We start from the raw sequence: 21,938 nt of genomic DNA on the forward strand, positions 1-21,938 counted from the left end.
GTTTTGCAGTGCTTTAACAAGCTCTGGGTTTACACAACTGTATAAAGAAAGTGCTGAGTGGACTGGTTTTGGCTGAAAAAATGTCCTACCTGTGCTGAAATATTGCTTCAACTGGAAAATGTGTATTAAACCACTGGATACTGTACTTCTCTAATACTCACTATTCTGTCCACTTTTTAATAGCAACATTACACGCAAATGTGGACAAACTGCCCTGAGTTCCCATGGGCCTGACCCAGCCTTCAACATGAATTAGTGCTTTCCACCTCAATTACTATTGGGATTGAGCTGTTTCCACCTTTCCCTTAACATCACACAACGTTGTAGCCATCACCCCCAAGAATCCATCATCATGTCACCTTGTTGGCTTTGCACAACATGGGTGGCCAGACATGCCTCCTGGGACCAAATTTCTCTCTTCTGGCAATGGTAGCATCAACTACATCTAAATCAAGGGGTTCTGTTGTGGGTCTTGGACAAGAACCATTGTTGGATCATAATATCTCCTTCTCTTTGGTGGAAAATGCTGCAAAACCTATGTGCTCATTGGGAATGAAAATTTTGGTAACACAGTATGTGTTCTGGCTAAATATTGACTCCATCACAGACATGGTTGACCAAAATTATGCCTGTTAGACCCCTCCTTGTTGCACCTCCCCGATGGTTCTCTTCTTGCCCAGATGCTACAGAACTGTATCCACACTTTCATGTTGGTTGAACACTTTCGGGCTCCATGTGGTTGGTCATGACTGATTCCCATTCTTATTTCCCTATTGTGTTCACTGTGTCTCATGTCCCTATTGCTCCTATGATTATGGTCTCGGGTTTCCGGGTTCGATTCCCGGCGGGGTCAGGGATTTTCTCTGCCTCGTGATGGCTGGGTGTTGTGTGATGTCCTTAGGTTAGTTAGGTTTAAGTAGTTCTAAGTTCTAGGGGACTGATGACCTAAGATGTTAAGTCCCATAGTGCTCAGAGCCATTTTGATTATGGTCTTGGAAAAAGTCTTTGCCCTTGAAGGCAACAAACACCTTGGGTTCTCATAATGAGACAGGATTTAACTGCAATGACTCAAACAGTTTTGTGCCTATAATAGGATTCAACCCCTTTGCACTGCACTTCTCACATGGCCTCCAACAGTTATGTGGAAAGCTTTATCTGCACCTTCAGAACTCAGATCTGCAAGAAAACGATGTCCAACACTTCACCTCATTCCCCTGTAGTTTTCTAGAAAGTTACAGGGTCATCCCAAATTTATGAAGACTGGTGTAGCAGCTTCATGACCATCCTCAAAACACCCTCTTTGATGTGCTATGCCCACTACCACTGCATGTCATCATCAACACCAGTCTCTTACAGGTTACAGGTTGCAGGTTGCCCCCCCCCCCCCAACTTCCTCCCCCCCCCCCCCCCCCACTCCTGTTTTTGATCACTGTATGCCACAGATCCATGTTATACACCATGGCCTTTCTCCACAGACCTCTGCAGTGACATTGAAAGCAGCTTCCCCTTCACCATCCCAGTCAGCAGCCACCTACTTCTACAGCCTTGGCAGACCATCTAGTCCTGTGGCAGTTTGAGCATATTACATCAAGCTTCATCCTGCCTTGGCCTCCCACAGCAGTCCACATGGATACCAAGATGCTGCTGTTCCTTGTGACAACTCCTGTGGACCATGCACTGCCTGTGTCGTCTTCCCTGGCACTTTCTGTTTGGGATGGGGAGTGGACTTGGTAATGCCATTCACAGTACCATGGAAACCCAGTTGCTGATGCAACATTATTATCAAACTCTATGGCACCACTACTCAGATGTCACTATTCCTCAAGCACACTCTTTTATGGGATTATACCAGGCTCTGGCACATAAGCTGGCCCACGGCCAAGCTGAGGAATGATGGTGCAAGCATTGGAGTGCTGTACCATATAGGTTGTGGGGTGATTCTGGTGCATTCTATTTGTAATACATGGAACTCTGATATGGCTTGGATTTAACTAGTTTGGGAATATGGACTTAGGTTAGTTTGCATTATTGCTAGTCACATCTTGCATACATATCTTTCAACAATACCAGAGAAGGAAAGTTACTACTCACCATATAGCAGAGATGCTGAGTTGAGATAGGCACAACAAAGAGCTTCACACAATTATAGCTTTCGGCCATTAAGGCCTTTGTCAGCAGTTGACACACATACACACACACACACACACACACACACACACACACACACACACACACATAAACGCAACTTGCACACACATCTGCAGTCTCAGAGCTGAGACCACACTGCGAGCAGCAGCACCAGTGCATGATGGGAGTCGTGAGTCGGTGGGGGTAAGGAGGAGGCTGGAATGGGGAGGGGGAGGGATAGTGTGGTGGGAGTGGTGGACAATGAAGTGTTGCAGTTTAGACAGAGGGAAGAAGAGAAGGTGTGGAGGGGGGAGAGGGTAAGTAGCGGATAGGAGAGAAATGAAAAGAAATTAAAAGACTAGATGTGGTGGTATAATGACAGCTGTGTAGTGCTGGAATGGAAACTGGGAGGGGGCTGGATGGATGAGGACAGTGACTAACGAAGGTTGAGGCCAGGAGGTTTATGGGAACATAGGATGTATTGCAGGGAAAGTTCACACCTGTGCAATTCAGAAAAGCTTGTGTTGGTGGGAAGGATCAATAAGGCACAGGGTGTGAATCAGTCATTGAGATAAGGGATATCATGTTTGGCAGCGTGTTCAGCAACAGGGTGGTCCACTTGTTTCTTGGCCACAGTTTGTAGGTGGCCATTCATGTGGACAGGCAGCTTGTTGGTTGTCATGCTTACATAGAATGCAGCACAGAGGTTGCAGCTTAGCTTATAAATCATATGACTGGTTTCATTGGTAGCCCTGCCTTTGGTGGGATAGGTGACGTTAGTGACCAGACTGGAGTAGGTGGTGGTAGGAGGATGTGTGGGGCAGGTCTTGCACCTATGTTTATTACAGGGGTATGAACCATGAGGTAAGGGATTGGGAGCATGGGTTGTGCAAGGATGGACAAGTATACTGTGTAGGTTCAGTGAATGGCGGAATACCACGGTAGGAGAGGTGGGAAGGATAGTGTGTAGGACATTTGTCATTTCAGGGCACGACGAGAGTTAATCAAAACCCTGGCAGGGAATGTGATTCAGTTGCTCCAGTCCCGGAGGGTACTGAGTTACAAGGGGAATGCTCCTCTGTGGCCAGACTGTGGGACTTGGGGAAAGATAAGGCACGAGAGATTTGTTTTTGTCAACAAGCTGCTGTCCACATGAACGGCCACCGACAAACTGTGGCCCGAAAACGAGTGGACCACTCTGTTGCTGAACACGCTGCCAAATATGATATCCCTCATCTCAATGACTGCTACATGCCCTGTACCATGTGGATCCTTCCCACTAACACCAGCTTTTCTGAATTGCACAGGTGGGAATTTTCCCTGCAATACATCCTATGTTCCCGTAACCCTTCTGGCCTCAACCTTCGTTAGTCACTGTCCTCACCCATCCAGGCCTCTCCTTGTTCCCATTCCAGCACTACACAGCTGTCATTTCACCGCCACATCCAGTCTTTTAATTTCTCTTCATTTCTCTCCTTTCCACTACTTACCCCCTCCCCCCTCTGCACCTTCTCTTCTGCCCTCTGTCTAAACTGCAATACTTCATTGTCCACCACTCCCACCATACTATGCCTCCCCCTGCCTGCCCCAGCCTCCTCCTTACCCCCACCCAGTTACGACTCCCATCATGCACTGGTGCTGCTGCTTGCAGTGTAGTTTCAGCTCTCTGAGACTGCAGACATATGTGCAAGTTGCATTTGCATGAGTGTGTGCATGTGTGTGCATGTGTGTATGTGTGTCTACTGCTGACAAAGGCCTTAATGGCCGAAAGCTATAATTGTGTGAATGTTTTTGTTGTGCCTATCTCGACTCAGCATCTCCACTATATGGTGAGTAGTAACTTTCCTTCTCTGGTATTGTTACATTCCATCTTGGATTTTCCATTGTTTGATACAAATCTTTCATTGTGAATAGACTTCATTGTCACTATGAGCAGACTGTCTTCTACAAAATCTATTATTCCAAGGTTGTAAAGGAGGGAGGTGATATCAATCAAAACATGGGTATCATTGGTGGTTAGTGCTTTCAATATTGATTTTTGTAGATCCACCTAAAAGGTGCAGATCAACATTTAGGAATGTAGCTAATTGGAATGAGAGGATTCTGAAGGAAAGATCAGAGGTATCATTGCCACCTCTCCAGTCATGAAGAAGTTATCCATGAATTTAAATCAGACAAGAAGTTTTTGATGTTGAATAGATACAAAGGATTCCTCTAATTTTGTGAATACCATGTTACTGTAGAAGGGCTATATAAGAGCTCATGGCAATGCTGCAGATTTGTTTGTAGGTTTTGTCTTTGAAAAAGGACTAATTTGGAGTCAGGATATAATTGGCAAAATTTATTACGTAAGAAATAGTGGTTTGTCATCAAGACTACATTACTGATAATAACGTACAATGGCAAGTAAGAATACCATGCCATTGCATGTTTTTGGAATTGTTAAACTGAGTCTTTGTTGTCAGTGACCTGGATATGTTTGTTTTTTGAGTCAAGATTATTTTCACTTATGATTGTATCTGAAGTGAATGCTAGGGAGGGACAATGCAAGTGAGTTAGTTGGTCAGATAAACATTCTCCATATTACATTGTGTTGATGACCTTGTAAGGATGCACACACTGAGGTGACAAAAAGAAATGGGATACCTCCTAATATGTCAGACTTCCTTTTGCCCAGAGTAATGCAGCAACTTGATACAGCAGTGACTCAGCAAGTCATTGGAAGTCATGTCTCTATAGCCATCCACAATTGTAAAAGAGTTGCCAGTGCAGGACTTTGTGCATGAACTGACTTCTCAATTATGTTCCATAAATGTTTGATGAGATTCATGTTGGGTGATCTGGGTGGCCAAACTGTCTGCTCAATTTTCAAACCAATCATGAACAAATGTGGCCCAGTGACATGGTGCATTGTCATCCATAAAAAATCCATTGTTGTTTGGTAATATGACATCCATGAATGGCTTCAAATGGTCTCAGATTGCCAAAACCTCAGAGGACCCAGTCCATTCCACATAAACATGTCCCACACCATATGGAGTCAACACCATCTTGCACAGTGTCTTGTTGACAACTTGGGTCCATGGTATCATGGGTCTGTGCCACACGTGAATCCTACCATCAGCTCTTACAAACTGACATTGGGAGTCGTCTGACTAGGTCATGGTTCTCCAGTAGTCTAAGGTCCAACTGATATGGTCATAGTTCAGGAGAGACACTGCAGGTGGTGTCATGCTGTTAGCAAAGGCACTCATCTACTGCCATAGCCCATTAACACCAAATTTTGCCACACTGTCCTAACAGATACATTTGTTGTACATTCCACATTGGTTTTGTTGATTTCTGTGATTATGTCATGCAGTGTTACTTGCAAACGATATAACGAATATACACCATTCATGAGTGCATTATACTGCTGCATGAGACATCCATATGAATGACTGTTAACTCTGTGATAGTTTCCAAAGACATAGTGTAATGTTTCAAATTTGTTCACTAAAATAGTAATCTTCTCCCACCTATGCAACATCAGGTAATCTGAAAATATTTAATTCTAAAAATATAATGTTGTATTGTGAATTGTTGTCTTAAAGCAAGGTGTCCCTTTTGTTTGTTCATGTTCAGTGCACAAGTTTCTGACAGAGTGGTCCAGTATCATCCATTAGTGTGGAAAGGGGCAGCACAGGCTGGCCAATTCCAGGGGTAAATAGAAGAGAATGTTCTCATGAACCCCACTGATAATGCCATAGAGTAAAATTAAATGAATGTATACTGAAATTGTTATACTCCTGTATCTGATCTCAATGTGTGTACATTAAACATGTGTGAAATATAAATGGTATCATGCACATTATTTCTTATCAGTGTGAAACAGTAACATGTGCAAATACTGAACTGAATATTATTGACCGTAGGTATAGTCAGACTTTACTTTATACCCACACAATCATATTTGTAGAGCATAACCAGATGAAAAGGAAATAACTATACTGTTGTGACTGATATCAAGTAATAAGCAGAGTTAATAGCATTTGTAATTATACAAAGACTAATGAACAATAATATCTTTGAGAAGTGATTGTTATTGACATATAACAGGACAATTGTTTGTTTAGCAATTATGAACAATTTTGATGGAAAATTTTAGAAAGTTACAGAAAATAGCTTCCATTCTCTTTGCACTTGGAAAAATGAGCTTGCAATTGTAGTGTAATTTAGTGGAATATCAAGAATTAAATCATAAAAACATCAAGAGAAATAGGAAAGTAAAGGGCACTACTAGGTATTTAGTGTTGCTACAAAGTAGCATGTGGCTATCAGTCTAATTGAGATTAATAAAATTAACCTTGTCCAATATATATGAAGGGAATACAACCTCTTAATTCATAGCAAAAGTGCAATGGACAACCTCAACATTGTTACTACCAATCTGTCACTGTCAACATGCCATAATGGTATGATAGTGGTTTGAAAATAACGATAGGGCATTTCTTTTGATGGTATGTTCACAAAATTCAACACCTATAAACCTCATTAAAGACATCTGTGATGCAATCAGTTATCAGGTGAGAGTAAATAAATCACTTCTTAAAAATGCACAACTGCTTGATCTGAGGATTGTCATCAACTGGCATCATCAATCTCTGGCATCATATCAAGGATGTGCAGACTCAGTGTCTTGAACAGATGAAGCAGTTTCACTAGCCAGGAGCCAGGAGCAATGCATGCTACAAATCCCTTCATATCTCACAACTCAAAGTGACCTGTGGCTTCTACACATTAATAAATAGTGATTTCCATTTTAATTACATCCATATTTAGGTAATAATATCTTTACTTACCCTCATATCTACCAGATAAGTTCAGGAGAGTGACAGCAATAAAATGAAGAAACAATACTTGGATAGCCAGTTGTTAATCATCTAAAGTGCTTTATGACAAGTGATTCGGTTATTTGTGTGTGTATGAGTCTGTGTAAGTGTCCATGTGCACACACATGTGCATGCATTGACTGTTCTGTCATTGAAGTTATCTTTACCAGATACCTTATCTGGATGGAATATCCGAATAAGGATCAGTGCTTCAAACTGAGAGAGACGCTGTGCCCAAGGAGAAGGCAACTTAGCCAATGAGGCATCCACATCAGTAGAATACTGCTTCCACCCACTTATTTGCTTCTTGAAATGTTCTTTGAAACCTGAACAAAGATGTAAATGTAATTCATTTTAAGCAAATAGGTAATACATGTTGCATTTTGAATGTCTGATGCTATGATATTTAAGTTAACTTTCTAAGAGAGTTATTTTACTTGAGCCACTGCAATTTCACTCACCACTGAAAGCGGGCAATACTTCTATCTGGCAGAGCATACTCCATGCCTCATTTCTTAACCACTCAGGAGCAGGGTTAGGCTCTAAACTTTCAACATCAACAATGCTCATGACAAGAAACATGAATTCCTCCCTTGGTAGTTCATCTTGTGCTCTGTAGTGATGCAACAACATTGAGTAAGTAGTATCATATATAATCAGACCTACCCCAACTACTTCTGGTAAAATATTTAAATATAGGGCACAAGATGAAATACAACACAAAACAATCATGAACATTTTCATGAAAATGAAAATTACAGAAAGCTTAATTTACGTGCTTTCACTGTGAAATGACAGCTCAATAATATTTCTGGGTAACCAACAAGATAGTGTAAAGAGGGACACTGATCATCTTGTGACACATTTGGAATCAAAGTTTAGTTTCATATCAGCAAACACAGGCGGGTGCATTGGCAGAGAGTGGCGCACAATGAGGATGAGGGGACAAGAATCGGGAAGAGGTGGTAGGACAAAGGGGTTGGAAACTATTGGGTAGAGGACAATTTTGGGAGAGGAGAATTTGCTATAATGATTTGTATTTGTGTTTGTATCTGTATTCCTTTATTGGTCCTGTAAATCGTGTTTAGATACATATTTTGCACAAACAATGTAGGACAAGTCAGGTTGGTACAGTATATACAACATCATACATATTGTTATTTTGAAAGGATAAATAATTAAAAATTATTCAATACATGTTGAATATTGATGACAATTTAATATAATAAAATAAAATGTAGACTTATTAAGAATATTTGAGCAATTACACTACACTTTTCTGGTACTCTAAAAACTCAGAAACAGAATAGAAGCAGTGGTCAAGCAAGTACTCTTTCAGTTTCACTTTAAACTTTTGTAAATTTTGCATCTGTTTCAAATAGGATGGCATGTGATTGTACAGCATTATGCCAGTATGATACACTCCTCTCTTACAAATGTTTGTACTTACTGTATTGACATGCAAATAATGCTTCTGCCTAGTATCGTGAGGGTGGTAATCACAGTTATGCTTGAAGATATTTCCATCTTTTAAAATACTTCCTTTTGTGAAATTTAATATTTCATGCATATATAAGCAAGGAAGAGGCAGTATACTGAGATTTTTAAATATTTGTGTACAGGGGTCTCTGTACTTAGCATGGTTTATTATTCTAACAATCTTTTTCTGAAGCCTAAATGTTTTGTTTGTACCTACGGAGTTCCCCCAAAAGATAATGCCGTACATCAGCAGTGACTGAATACTGCCATGGTACATTGTGATCACAGACGCACGGCTTGTATTTTGTGCAAGGATTCTTACTGCTTACGTAAGTGTGTTTAGCTTTTTATTTACATGGTTAAGATGTGTCTCCCATTTTAGGTTTTGCTGAATATGTATACCTAAAAATTTTGTGTTGCTCACTGATGAGACAGTTTTTCCATCAATTTTAAAAATTGGTCTTGCAGGATGTAGTTTCTGTGAATTGTGGAAATTGACTGTCGCTGTTTTTTCACTATTTATTATTAGCTTGTTTGTTCTGAACCATTGTGGCAAATTTTGTATTATACCTGTAGCTGTTTATTGTAGGCTTTCCTCATCACTTGATTTGATTAGGATATTTGTGTCATCTGCAAAAAGTACTGTTGTCCCTTTAGTTATTTTTTCTGACAAATCATTAACATAAAGAATGAAAAGAATTGGCCCAAGAACTGACCCTTGAGGAACTCCATATCCAATGTTTTGTGCATTACTGTAAAAATTACAAATTTTTTGTGTTTTTATGTCTTTGTATTTTATCTGAGTGATCAGCTGACTGTCATGAAGGTAGGAATGTATCCACTTGTTTGGCAGGCCTCGTATTCCATAATTACCTAGCTTCAGCAACAGAGTATTATGATTAATTACATCGAATGCTTTACTAAGGTCAAGAAATATGCCAGACATATGTTGCTTATTATCTACTGCAGTTAGAATTTCATAGCTGACTGTGTTGATCTGCCAGTTCTGAATACGTGTCGCTCATCACTTATTATGTTTTCTTTATTTAGCCTTCTAAGAAATAGTTTTTCAAGAATTTTACCAAAGCCTGACAATACTGATACAGATCTATAATTTGCAGCTTCATGTTTGTCCCCTTTCTTGTACAGAGGTGTCACTTTTGCCATTTTCAGATTTTTTGGGGAATATACCACTCATGAAAGATGAATTGAAAATATCCGTTAATGGTTCTACAATAGATGTTACACTGGTATTTCATCAGTACCTGCTGAATACTTATTGGGTAACCTTTTTATAATGACAGATAATTCCTCAGGTGTTGTTGGAGACATGAATAGGGTTCTTGTAAGAATTTTTGTATCTGACTGGAGTGTATTGCTGTCAGGTTGTGAGTTGTAATGTTTGGTAGTCAGGTGGTGTGCTACATTAAAAAGTAGTTGTTAAATTTATTAGCCACTACTGTGGGGTTGATTATTTTATTGTTGTTTTCATGAAGTTCTATATTTTTGTGGGCTAATGATGTAGTACCTGTTTCTCTTTTTATGATACTCCAGGTTGCTTTAGTCTTATTCCTGGAATTTTTTATTTGTTTGTCATTTTCCATTTTCTTTGCTTTTGTTATAACTTGTCTAAGTATTTGTTTATATTGTTTAAAGTAGTTGATAAAGACAGGATTTGTGGTTTGCTTTGAGTATTAATATAAGTTCCTTTTATTCTGGCATGATATTTTTATTCCTGTTGTGATCCATTTATTTGGTTTGTGGACAGAATTTATAAGTGACGTTTGTTTAGGAAAGGCTACTTCAAAAAAATGTTTGTATGTGGCCATAAATTTGTCAAACTTGTCATCTGTGCTGCTTGAACTGTAAACATCAGCCCAGATTTCTCTTCTCAAGAGAGAACAAAAGTAATCTATGTTTTCATTATTAAACTTCCTCACAATAGTTCTAGTTTTCTGGGCTTTCGTGTTTCCTGGAATAGCGATTGTTAGTATTTGGGCATTGTGATCACTAAAACCGGTGTTTGCAGTCTGTGTGTTGCAGATATATTTATCTGTGTTTACAAACACCTGATCTATGGTTGTTGCAGAAGTAGTGGTTATACGAGTTGGGTTGGTTATAGTTGGTTTTAGGTTAAAGGACTTTAGTAAGTCTTTGATTTCATCTTTAAATTTACTGGCTTTGGAGAAATCAACATTGAAATCTCCACATATGATAATATTTTTTTAAGGGTGTTGAAGTCCTCTAACAGCTCCTCCATATGATTATAAAAAACTTTTTTATCGCCATCTGGTGACCTATATACACAGCTGATTAGAGAATTGCTAGTTGGCAGTTCTACTATTGAGAATTCTATGTCTCTTTCTTTAGATAAGCTGTCAAATTTGGTTATGTTAGTGAAGTCTATATCTTCTCAAACATATATGCAGCTACCACCATGCCTGAGTACTTCTGTACAAAATGTGGCAGCTAATTTAAACTGAGGTAGGTATGCTAGTTCTATCATGTCTTTATTTAGCCAGTGCTCAGTAAAGCATAAAACAGAAATATCACTCATATAATTTAACAAGATTTGTATTTCATTCAGTTTATTGGAAAGAGATGGAACATTCTGATGGAACAATTTAAAGTATGAAGCAGGGACTATTTTGTGTCTTGCTTGACCACTTACCTTTTTTTTTACATCTAGTATTGTTAGCTGTAAAAGATCCTCCTTGATTTGAGGTGTGGGTTGTGTCTTCTTGCTAGCTGGTTCCCTGGATTCTGGGCCCTACCTTTCATGTGCTGTGGTGCTTCTAATGGTAATCCACTTGTCAAGTAGCATTTGTTTCATTTTAGGCACTTGTATTGCACTGGTTTTCACATTGTATTTATTTTGGTGAAACACTGATTTCTTCAGGTAGACTGGTTGATTCAGAGATACATGCATCTGGTTTGTACAATTCTTAATTTTAATTAATGAAGACAGTCTATTGCATACTTGCTCCTTCCCGTGTCTGTTCAAGTGGAATCTGTGACATGTGAATTTATCATGAGACAGTCTTTCCATTTCAAAGTTTATGGATATTCTACTTTTGTTGCAAAATTTTGAACAGTTCACTGTTTGGACTAAATGACAATTAACCATGTCAATTTTTTTGTTTATATATTCTTTGTCGAATCTTTGGGGAATTGGATGCAAAATGATATTTGTCTTGTTACTGAGTTGGAGAACACTTGGTAACACGTTATCAATGCTTTCCACAATGTTGTTGTAGGAGTCTTTAGTATCGTTCGACCCAGCCATTAAGATAAGAGTATCACTCGCATTCAAGTCTTCTGCTAATTTGTCAATTCGATTAAAAACTTCATGGAGAGGAGCATTTGGTTTAATAAACCTTTGACTGTCATATTTTGTGTATAGTTTTGTCTCCAGAATGTTTCTGCAGTACCAGCCTTGGCTGTCACTCACTATTAAAACTTTCAGATTCTGTACTGCATTCCTTAACTTGTAACTTTGTTTCATATGTTCAAGTGCTTTATCTTCTGGAACACTATTGGTATCATTCATTACAGTTTCATTTTCACTGATTGCCATGTAAACACTGCCTTCAGTTACACTTACACATTGCATTGGCTCTTTACCAGCTGACATCAGAACAGTTTCTATATCTGAAGGTGCACTTACTTGTTTAGACACACTTCTTCTGGATATCGTTGGCGTTACAGATACATTATAACACGAGTGCATTTTTAGTTGCGATTTAAAATTGTGTATGTTCGACGCACTTTTTACGGTACTCCACTTTTCACTGCTTACATATTTGCTTAGTTCTTGTTCTAACTCACTGATTCTCACTAGCAGAACGTTTCTATCCTTTTGCAACACTTTAATTATTTCGTCTTTCGATGTTGAGTCCGTAACGAGTTTGTGATTGCCTTGTAGCATCAAAACACAGTTCTTCGTTTTTAATCGTGTAAACATACCTTTACAGTTATTTACTTTTACAGCACACGAGTAGCACAGACTGTTCTTATCGCCACCATTTTTTACACATTTCGCACATAATAGTCTCGTATTTATATCAGTTTTTGTGAGCTTTGAATATGTTACAATTTTACTCTGTGCCATCTCGAAATTAGTTCAGAAAAGCTGGTGGTGGAGGTGACGACCCAGGTGGCCTGGTTTGTGATGTAGCCATTGAAATCAAGCTCATTATGTTCAGCTGCGTGTTGGGCCACAGGGTGGTCTACTTTGCTCTTGGCCACCATTTGTCAGTGGCCATTCATTCTGGTGGACAGCTGTTTCATAGTCATACCAACACAAAAAAAGTGCAATGACGGAAGAAGAGCTGCTCTATGACACAGTTGCTTTTGCAGATGGTCTGGCCTCTTATGGGGACAGGATAAGCTTGTGATAGGATGGGAATAGGAAGTTGTGACAAACTGGGATCTCTTTACTTCCTCTCTTGTTTTGCCATCTACCTCCTTAAATTCATTTTACTTTCATTGTTCCCTAATTACCATTAACATGCATGAATATAATCTGAATGTCCATAAAAGGGAAAGGTTAGCTCTCAGTCTTAAGGAATATAGCACCAGGTTAATTTTGTGCTTAGTTTTGTGTATGTAACTAATTTCCTAATTTATTTTGACCATTCCTAATTAATATCTTTTGCTACAGATCATTATATGGTGAAATCAGTAATTGTTTCGTGACTAAGATTCTGTTTTCAACTTATAAACAAATATACATTCTGTACTAATTATAAACATTTAGAAGAACTACTAGGATTCTTACAGTATTTATTTGGCTCTATTCAAAAACATATTAGCAAAGCCAGCCCTTAATTAATTCCAAAATAATTACCAGGTTTGTAAACATTATTGTCTGTATAACTATATCTGTTAAGTTCATTATTTAAACAAAAAATTCGGCCTAACAGTTAAAAAAAAGGAATTTTTTGATGTATTCAGTTAATTGAATGAGTTATGTTCTAACTGTAATTTCTGTAACTTAAACTTCAAACAATGTATAGTTGCAGTGCTATTATCGTTTGGATATATAAAGGTCCAATTTTTGGTCCTGAGACAGTCAGTCCACAGCCGATTTTCAGATGTGAAACATGTATTGGTTAGATTAACAACAATGCATCAACTTAACAGTGGAATAAGTGTAACAAAAATAGGCCCTGTGTTAGAATGATTAATAACAATGCCTGTTTAATTATTTTGAAAAATAGGGTTAAATGTACCATATTATTCTGCAAGAACTGTGTGGTTAGGTTTTTTACTGCTCATAGATGTTTAACAGTAAACTATTGTAGCAGTATGCTGATGTTACCTGGAACCTGTTAATGAGGCTTATCAACATTTACCAATAGTGAACAGGCCATATAATTGTGTAATGTTGGGGGATTGTGAACAGTGAAAGTAAAGAACTGTGAAACACAATTGTGCAACTGTCAGCTACATCATTTACAGTAGTCAGTGTTAAACTTCCACCCTTCATTTTTCAGCCAGTATAACAATGCAGTACATCGATACCAAGGGCTATCAAAGAAGAAATAAAGCAGGCGAACAACACAGTCTTAATTGGGTGGATTGGGCAGGTCTTGTACCTGGGTCTCTTCGACAGGGAGTGGTCTTGTACTTGGGTCCTCTACAGCGATACAATCCCTGTGGCAAGGGGCTGGGATTGGGAATGGCCTAGTGACGGAGTAGGATGTTGTGGTGGTTGGGTGGGTGATTGAACATAACTTTAGGAGGGATGGGAAGGGTCTTGGGTAGGCCATCCCTCATTTCAGGGGTGACAATAGATAATTGAAATCCTGATGAAGGACAGGGTTCAGTTGTTTCAGTAAAGGGTGGTACTGGTTGACATAGAGGGTACTCCTTTGTAGTTGGAACTTGGGTGTGGCTCAAGGGTTGATTGTGTGTGGGTAAATGCATGGAAGATCTGTTTGTGGTTTGGATCATGCAAGAATGTGTCATGCTGGGTTAAGGAGTACCAGGTGAGGCAGATGGAGAGTTGTTGATTTTATGAAGGAATGATGATAGGATGTCTTGTTCCTGAGTCCAGATTGTGAAGATATCATCAATGAACCTGAACCAGACTATGGGTTTGGGGTATTGGGGCTAGAAAGGTTTCTTCTAGAAGACCCATAATCAGGATGGTGTAGGAGGGTGCCATGTGGATGTCCACATCTGTGTCATGGATTTATTTGTAAACCTTCCCTTCAAAGGAGTTGTGTGTGAGGATATAAAGTTAGTAGGATTTTGAGGAATGAAGTAGTGGGTTTGGAGTGTGAAGGACTTCAGGAGAGGCAGTGTTCAATAGTGACAAGACAAGTGACATGATGGATGTTAGTGTATAGGAAAGTGGCATCAACAGTGATGTGTAGTGATCAAGAAGGTAAAGGGGTGGGGACAGTAGAGGGTTGGTGAAGGATATCTTTGGCATGGGAGGTTAGAATTCAGGCACATTGATTGGAGGATTTGTCAATGAGGGTCAAAATTCTTTCAGTGGGAGCACAATAACCAGCTTCAATGGGGTGCTCAAGATTGTTGGGTTTGTGAATTTTGGAGAGCATACAGAAGGTGGGTCTGTGGGATGTCACAGGAGTAAGGAACGAAATGGATTTGGGGGAGAGGTTCTAGGAAGGTCTTCAGATTCTAAGCAGGGACTGGAGGTTATGTTGGACTTCTGGGATTGGATCACTCTAGCAGAGTTTAGAGGTGTAAGACAATTGGCAGAGTGCTTCCTCCAGGTAGTCACTATGATTCATAATGAAAGTGGTGGAACCTTTGTCTGCAGGTAGGATGATTAGGTCAGGATCTGTTTAGGGACTGTGTATGACTGTCCATTCTTCTGCTGAAAGTTTGGTGTCCTCAAGAAGGAACCTAGGGAAGGATGGTGAGAACTAGTTGGAGGTAAGGAATTCCTGGGATGTGACCAAGAGGTTGGTTACATGTGAGGGGGAAGTATCACAATTGGATCATGGTATAAACTGAGGGTGGGAGGTTCAATGTTTGGATTAGGTTAACTTTGGTTTGATGGGTTTTGTGGCAAAGAAGTCTTTCCATTGTAGGGATCAGGAGAATGAGAGTACATCTTTTACAAATCTAACATGATTAGATTTGAGTTTAGAGCTGAAGGTGACGTCTTTCAATAGCACTGAAACTTCCCTGGGGTTGAGGATATTGTTGGGAACGTTAATAACAGGATAGAGGGCTTGATGAGGAGTAGGATGGGGGATTGGAGTGGGATAGGGATTGGATAATGATTCCCCAAGATAGCAGTATGGTGTCAGCAGGCAGGATAACTTATGGAGGCAGTACCTGGAATGCTCTTCCAGGTGCTGGAGTGCAAGCGATTAAATTTCATTGACATGTTGCATGTAGTAGAGATTTACAGTAACATTATCTGGGAATGGATACCTTTGTGAAGTGGCACAGAAAGATGGAGCTGGAGTACATTGTGGCAAAGATGGCATTGGGGAAAATTCAAAAACACCAAACACTTCCTTCATCAATTCGCCACCATCCCCACCCCTTTACCTTCTGGATTTGTACTTGTAATTGTTGATGCCACTTTCATATACTACATCATCCCTCATGCCCATGGCCTTGTCACTATTGAACACTCTCTCTCCCAATGTTCTTCATACACCTTACACCTTATTAACATTATCCTAACACAGAACTACTTTTCCTTTGAAGGGAAGGTATACAAACAAATCCACAGCATAGTCATGGGCATCCACATGGCACCCTTCTATACCACCCTGTTTACAGGTCATCTAGAGAAAATCCTTCCTAGCCTCACAAAACCTCAAATGCATGTTCTGGTTCAGGTACTTCAACAATATCTTCATGATCTGGATTCAAGGCCAAGAAACCTATCTTCATTCCTTCACAAACTCAACACCTCTCCCATCTGCCTCACCTGGTCGTCCTTAAGCCAGCATGCCACATTCCTGGACATTGACCTCCTTCTGTCTGATGGTTCCACCCACACCTCTGCCCACACTAAACCCAACAACCACCTACAGCACCTGCATTTTAACAGCTGCCATCCCTTCCAGACCAAAAAATCCCTCCCGTACAGCCTGGCCACCTGGGGATGGCATATCTGTGGTGACAAGACCTTCCTTCCCCAGTAAGCTGTAGGTCTCACAAAGGCCTTTGCAGACAAGCACCTGACTCCAGGCCTAGTCCGGAAACATGTTGCATGTACCATATCCCCACACATCCCCAATCTTCTCATTATTCCCAGGAATCAGGAACAATGGAGCACTGCATTCATCATGCAGTACCTTGAACAACTGAACAGCATCCATCACAGGGCTTTGATTATGTATCATCAGGTCTTGAAATAAGTGACATCCTATTGGAGATCCTTCCCATCCCTCTTAAAGTTTGTTCTGTCATCCACCCAACCTCCACATCATTATAGTCCATCCCTATGCCACTCCCAAATCCAAACCCATGCCACAGGGGCAATATCCATGTGGAAGACCCAGGTACAAGACCTACCCAATCTATCCATCTGGCATTTCCTATTCCAGTCCTATCACAGGCTTATCCTATCCCATAAAAGGTTGGCCACATGTGAAAGCAGTCATGTCATGTACCTGCTCTGCTGCAATCATTGCACAGCTTTTGCATTAGTATGACTGCCAACCAACTGTCCACTAGGATGAATGGCCATTGCCAAATTGTGGCCAAGAGCAGAGTGGACCATGATGTGTTCCAACATGCAACTAAACATAACATGCTTGATTTCAATAGCTGCTTCACAATCTGGATCCTCTCCTACACCACCATCTTTTCTGATCTGCAAAGATGGCAGTTAGCCTTACAATATGTTATCTGCTCCCAAAATCATCCTGGACTCAACCAGTGTTAACCTACTAACTCACACTAAACCCTCCACCAAACAGTTTCCATCCACTCTGTCAAATCACCACCTTCCAATTAATATCCCCTCACCCTCATTGTGTGCTTCTTGCTGATAATGCAACCTTTGGTCTTTACCCTTCTCTGCTCCTCTCTTTTACTGCTCCATATCCCACCCCCTTCCCCCCCTCCTATCCTCCACAGCATTCTGACACTGCACCTAGCAGCCTTGTCTTACCACCATCAAGGCCCTGCACGCTCCATCAGACAGCACTCACTTCTCTCCCTCCCCATGTATGCTGCTGTCCCACCCCCTTCCCTGCCGCCATTCTGGATTACTGCTTCCATTCACCACAGTTACATTACTTCCTCATAACTTTTTGGCGTCTTTGGGAAGAAGCTATTTTCAAAAAGTAGTACCTATAATTTTTCCTTTTTTTTTTTAATTATACAGCTAATAGTTAAACAGACTTGATTTTTTGTCCATTGTAATTTTGTTTACTCCAGTTTCGCTATCTTTTAAGATGATACAGGGTAACACAGAAAAAGAGGAACATTTCCATAATCCAATAAAACTAGAAGTGATGAACAAAAGAAATTGTTGCACCAACTGTAGTTTCTATGGATGAAATTTTAAATCAAGATGAAGAATTCTGCAAACACTCTCCTGGGACATTCCAACCACTGCTGCTTGCTTATGAATTGAATGAATGCTGTGGGTTCCATAAGACAGACTCACATATAACATCAATGTTTACTGGAGAATGCACACTTTTTGGTAGTCCTGTTGGTTGCTTCTTGAGGGCAGATGCAGTCTCTTCAAATTTATTAATCCAACATTTTATCGCATGTTTCAAAGTAACGGCAAAATGACGTCCTAATTTATAAAAATGTCAAAACTCCCTGTGTGCCACTACCAAACTATCGTTGTTTTTATAAAACATTTTTATGGCTGATGCACACTGTTGTCCATTCCACTGATCCATGATTACTGAAATGGCAGACTGTTTACTCACTAACTGTCACGAACCACAGTGCTGCCACCTGGCCATGGTTGCCCCTAGTCATTTCAAACATTCCCGTTATTCTGCGTTACCCTGTATTAAACATGCGATAACAAATTTTGTTTTCTAGTATTAGGCGCATCTGTAAATGGGTGTTACAGCAAAAGGTACGATCAGTTGGAGGATTACAGTAATTAAGTAAACATTATGTACTTGGTTTTGATTAAAGTATATATTCAGTCACCAGTTGGCATTCATTTCTTCAACAGCATGTAATCCCTCTTAGCTACCAGAACATAAAACACCACATTATAAGTAAGTAGTCAAAGTGGCAACATCTATGTGTCTCTACTAGTCAGTTAATGTGTCTCAAACAATTAAAATGTTAGCCATGAAAAATGTACATTTTGTGTCCAACTAGTTTGACTCCACATATACTAGAAGATAACTATTCAATACATATTGTCTATGACTGTGACTTTTCACATGGTTTATACGTTTAGACTATTGGTTGGGACAAAGTTGATAATTAGACAAAGATTATTGCTCTATAATAATACTTCAATGTGAAAGTAACTCTTGTCTTTTTCAGGATTAAACTACTGAACCAATTTTGCTGAAATTTTGTATGGTGATAACCTGAATTCTAGGAAGAGCATAGCTTACTGTATACAAGGAGTAGTGCAAAATAGTTACTGATTTGAGGAATATTATGTGAATTAGGGAAAATTTTTTTACATTTTGAAAAAGCTATTTACTCCTTAACTTTTAAACTTCATCACATTTGCGAAAATTCTTTTATTGGTTGATATATTCCACATAACACAGTTCAACATAATAAATACAATTCTTATACAATCTTCTACATTTATGTCTTCATGACTAAAGCCCTGAACCGATTTGGATGAAATGTATATGGAGAAGATTTGAACCATGAGGAAGAACATAAGCTTCTCTAGAAAGTAAAAAGAAGAAACGTGAGGAGAAGTAGGGAATGGAATCTGTTTTTCCATCAGTGAACAAAACCATGTTAAATAATTATTCAACATTTTGCATAATGTACACCTTGTATAATATATAGCTACTTCAATAGCTCAGCTCACTTCTCCCCATGTCCTTCTGCACTGCTCTGCTTGGCTGTGATGTGCTGCATCATCGTGTATTAATTCAGCTAGGAGTGGCTGGTGGGGGAGGGGGGGGGGGAGGGGGGGGGGGGATGGTTGGTGGTGGCACCATGAATCATGAGCTATGCTTACCCAACATGGCAGATATGTGAGGTATTGACTGCACAATACCTTAGTTACTCACCATCACTCACCATAACAAAACTACTGATATGGGACTGCAGCCTTAGGTAACACCTAACTGTAAGTAAAAATGAAAGGTGGAGGGTGGTGTACATTACTTCACATTATTCATCAGGTATTTCCACATTTGGAAGAGAAATATCATCAACCAGCTTCAACCTTTTATAAAGGCTTGATATCAAGTGAGCAATCATTAAAAGTGGAAGATTGGACCATGTAGGACAGAGCACAGTACCACTGTGTTTCAAAAAGCCGTATGCAATAATGTGATTTTTCAGGTGCCTATATTTTGAGGTCTGTTGAGCACAGAGATAAATGGGTAAGTGATTTGGATAGCTCTTGGCTTAATGACCATTTGTATACCTATTGCAAGAATGGGGATACTGGAGCTATCCTGTAGTACAAGGTTAAAATTGAAACAGTACATGCTTCCTCCAGCCCATACAAATTGAGCGTTTCAGTTGGTTCTTTTGTATTAGGTGTGGTCTATGGTGGGCCTTAGATGGCTTATGAAAGTACCATTTGTTCATAAGTGATTCTTGAGAAAACCCAAAAAACCATGATTATTGGATACCAAAAGTACCAACTGAGGGGATGGCCACTTCTATAATTTCTGTTCAATGCAAATCATCAACATTTTTACCATATGTTCATAAGGTGATGTTCTTGGGGAACCCTGAAACTTTTTTATCATTAAGCATTACTGAGGGCCAGAGGTTCAATGTAACTTTACTTGCACACATGAAAAGTGCACATAATATCTGGTCTGAGGTGTAAATGTAGTTTTAACTGCCATAGTGAACACATGGTAAGGGTTCTGGCGTCACTGCAAGGGTTCTGTGGTCACCAAATTACGATTTTAGTCATCATTTTTTCACCAATAGAACTTTATGAAGTGTATAATGGGAATTTCACACCTTTACAGTACGTCTTGATCTGGAAATTACTCAATGGTGCCATTTGTCAGTGTAAGGGCCATACAAAAAATATTTTTGTAGGTGAAATTCTTTACACCTGCAAATCAAACACAGCAAATTTTTTTTATACTGTAGGTATAGCCTAAAAATATTCTTCATTTTTACTTATAAAATAGTGTAAAATGAACATGTGTTGTAAGGGAGACAATTTTGTGTTAACCTTATATTATGGGTTATTTGTTGCTTGTAGTGTCAAAGTTTTTAAATGTAGCAATGAGATCAATCAATTTTTAACAAAATAGTATAACTGGGGAGTTAAAAAAGTCTACTCACTAACTGGTGGCAGAACACACACATAAAAGAAGCGGTAAGCTTTTGGAGCCAGTGGCTCCTTCTTCATGCAAAAGGTCTGAAGGTGAAGCAACCAGGGTAAACGAAACTGACTAGAGAGGTCTACGAAAAGGGGTAGATTTTGGGAGAGTTACAGTGAACCATGGGTCAGAGGAGACTTACCAGATGGGATGAGAAGGAAAGACAGACTGTTAGGAACTGCACCAGGTGAGATTTGAAAACCTGAGACCTTAAAGGCAGAAGACAGGGTAATATGCAACACAGAGGTTACTGCTTAAACATCATGCACAAGTTAATAAGAGTTAAGAGCTAAGTGCATTCTATGTAACAGTGGTGGGAGGTGGGGGGGAGGTAAAAAAATAGACAGTTAAGAAAATGAAAGATGTAGAAAACTAAACGAAGTGAAGAAAGGAGTTGTTACTGTGAAGAAATGTTTAGACAGAAGAAGTCAGCATAAATTAAAGCCAGTTGTGTGATGTGAATGAAGGACATATTGTTGCACTAATTGCCACCTGCAGAGTTCTGAGAAACTGGTGTCTGGGGGAAGAATCCAGATGGCACATGCGGTGAAACAAGTGCCAAGGTCATGACTGTTATGTTGTAGTGCATGATCTAAAATAGGATAGTGTGTGTTGGTAGTATACACCCTCTGCCTATGCCCACTCATAACTGATAATTTGATCGTGGTCATGCTGATGTAAAAGGCCAAACAGTGCTTACTTAAAAGCTGGTATATGATGTATCATTTCACAGGTGGCTCTCCCTTTGATAGTATATGTTTTGTCAGTTACAGGGCTCGTATAGGTGGTGGTACGAGGGTATATATGGCAAGTCCTGCAGTGGGGATTGTCATAGAGTAGGGAGCTTCATGTCGAAGGAGTATACGGTCCGACGAGAATATTGCGGAGATCAGGGGGGCGGCGAAATATTATTCTAGGTGTGGTGGTCAAAATATCATACAGGATGGATATCATTTCAGGACATGTTTTTTGGAAGTATGGC

The 21,938-nt window shown here is 39.6% G+C and overlaps 1 protein-coding gene across 1 annotated transcript in view; it reads right to left on the reverse strand.

Moving 5' to 3' along the window:
• LOC124613409 (dynein axonemal heavy chain 7-like) overlaps window positions 1–21,938 on the reverse strand; it is a 755,469-nt gene that overhangs the window by 178,534 nt on the left and 554,997 nt on the right. The window contains exons 29-30 of the mRNA XM_047142112.1: window positions 7,460–7,611; window positions 7,173–7,324 (exon numbers count right to left, since the gene is read on the reverse strand). Coding sequence (XP_046998068.1) covers window positions 7,173–7,324; window positions 7,460–7,611 — 304 coding nt within the window. The remainder of the gene's footprint in view (window positions 1–7,172; window positions 7,325–7,459; window positions 7,612–21,938) is intronic.

This window comes from Schistocerca americana, chromosome 4, assembly GCF_021461395.2.
Source record: "Schistocerca americana isolate TAMUIC-IGC-003095 chromosome 4, iqSchAmer2.1, whole genome shotgun sequence".
NCBI lineage: Eukaryota > Metazoa > Arthropoda > Insecta > Orthoptera > Acrididae > Schistocerca > Schistocerca americana.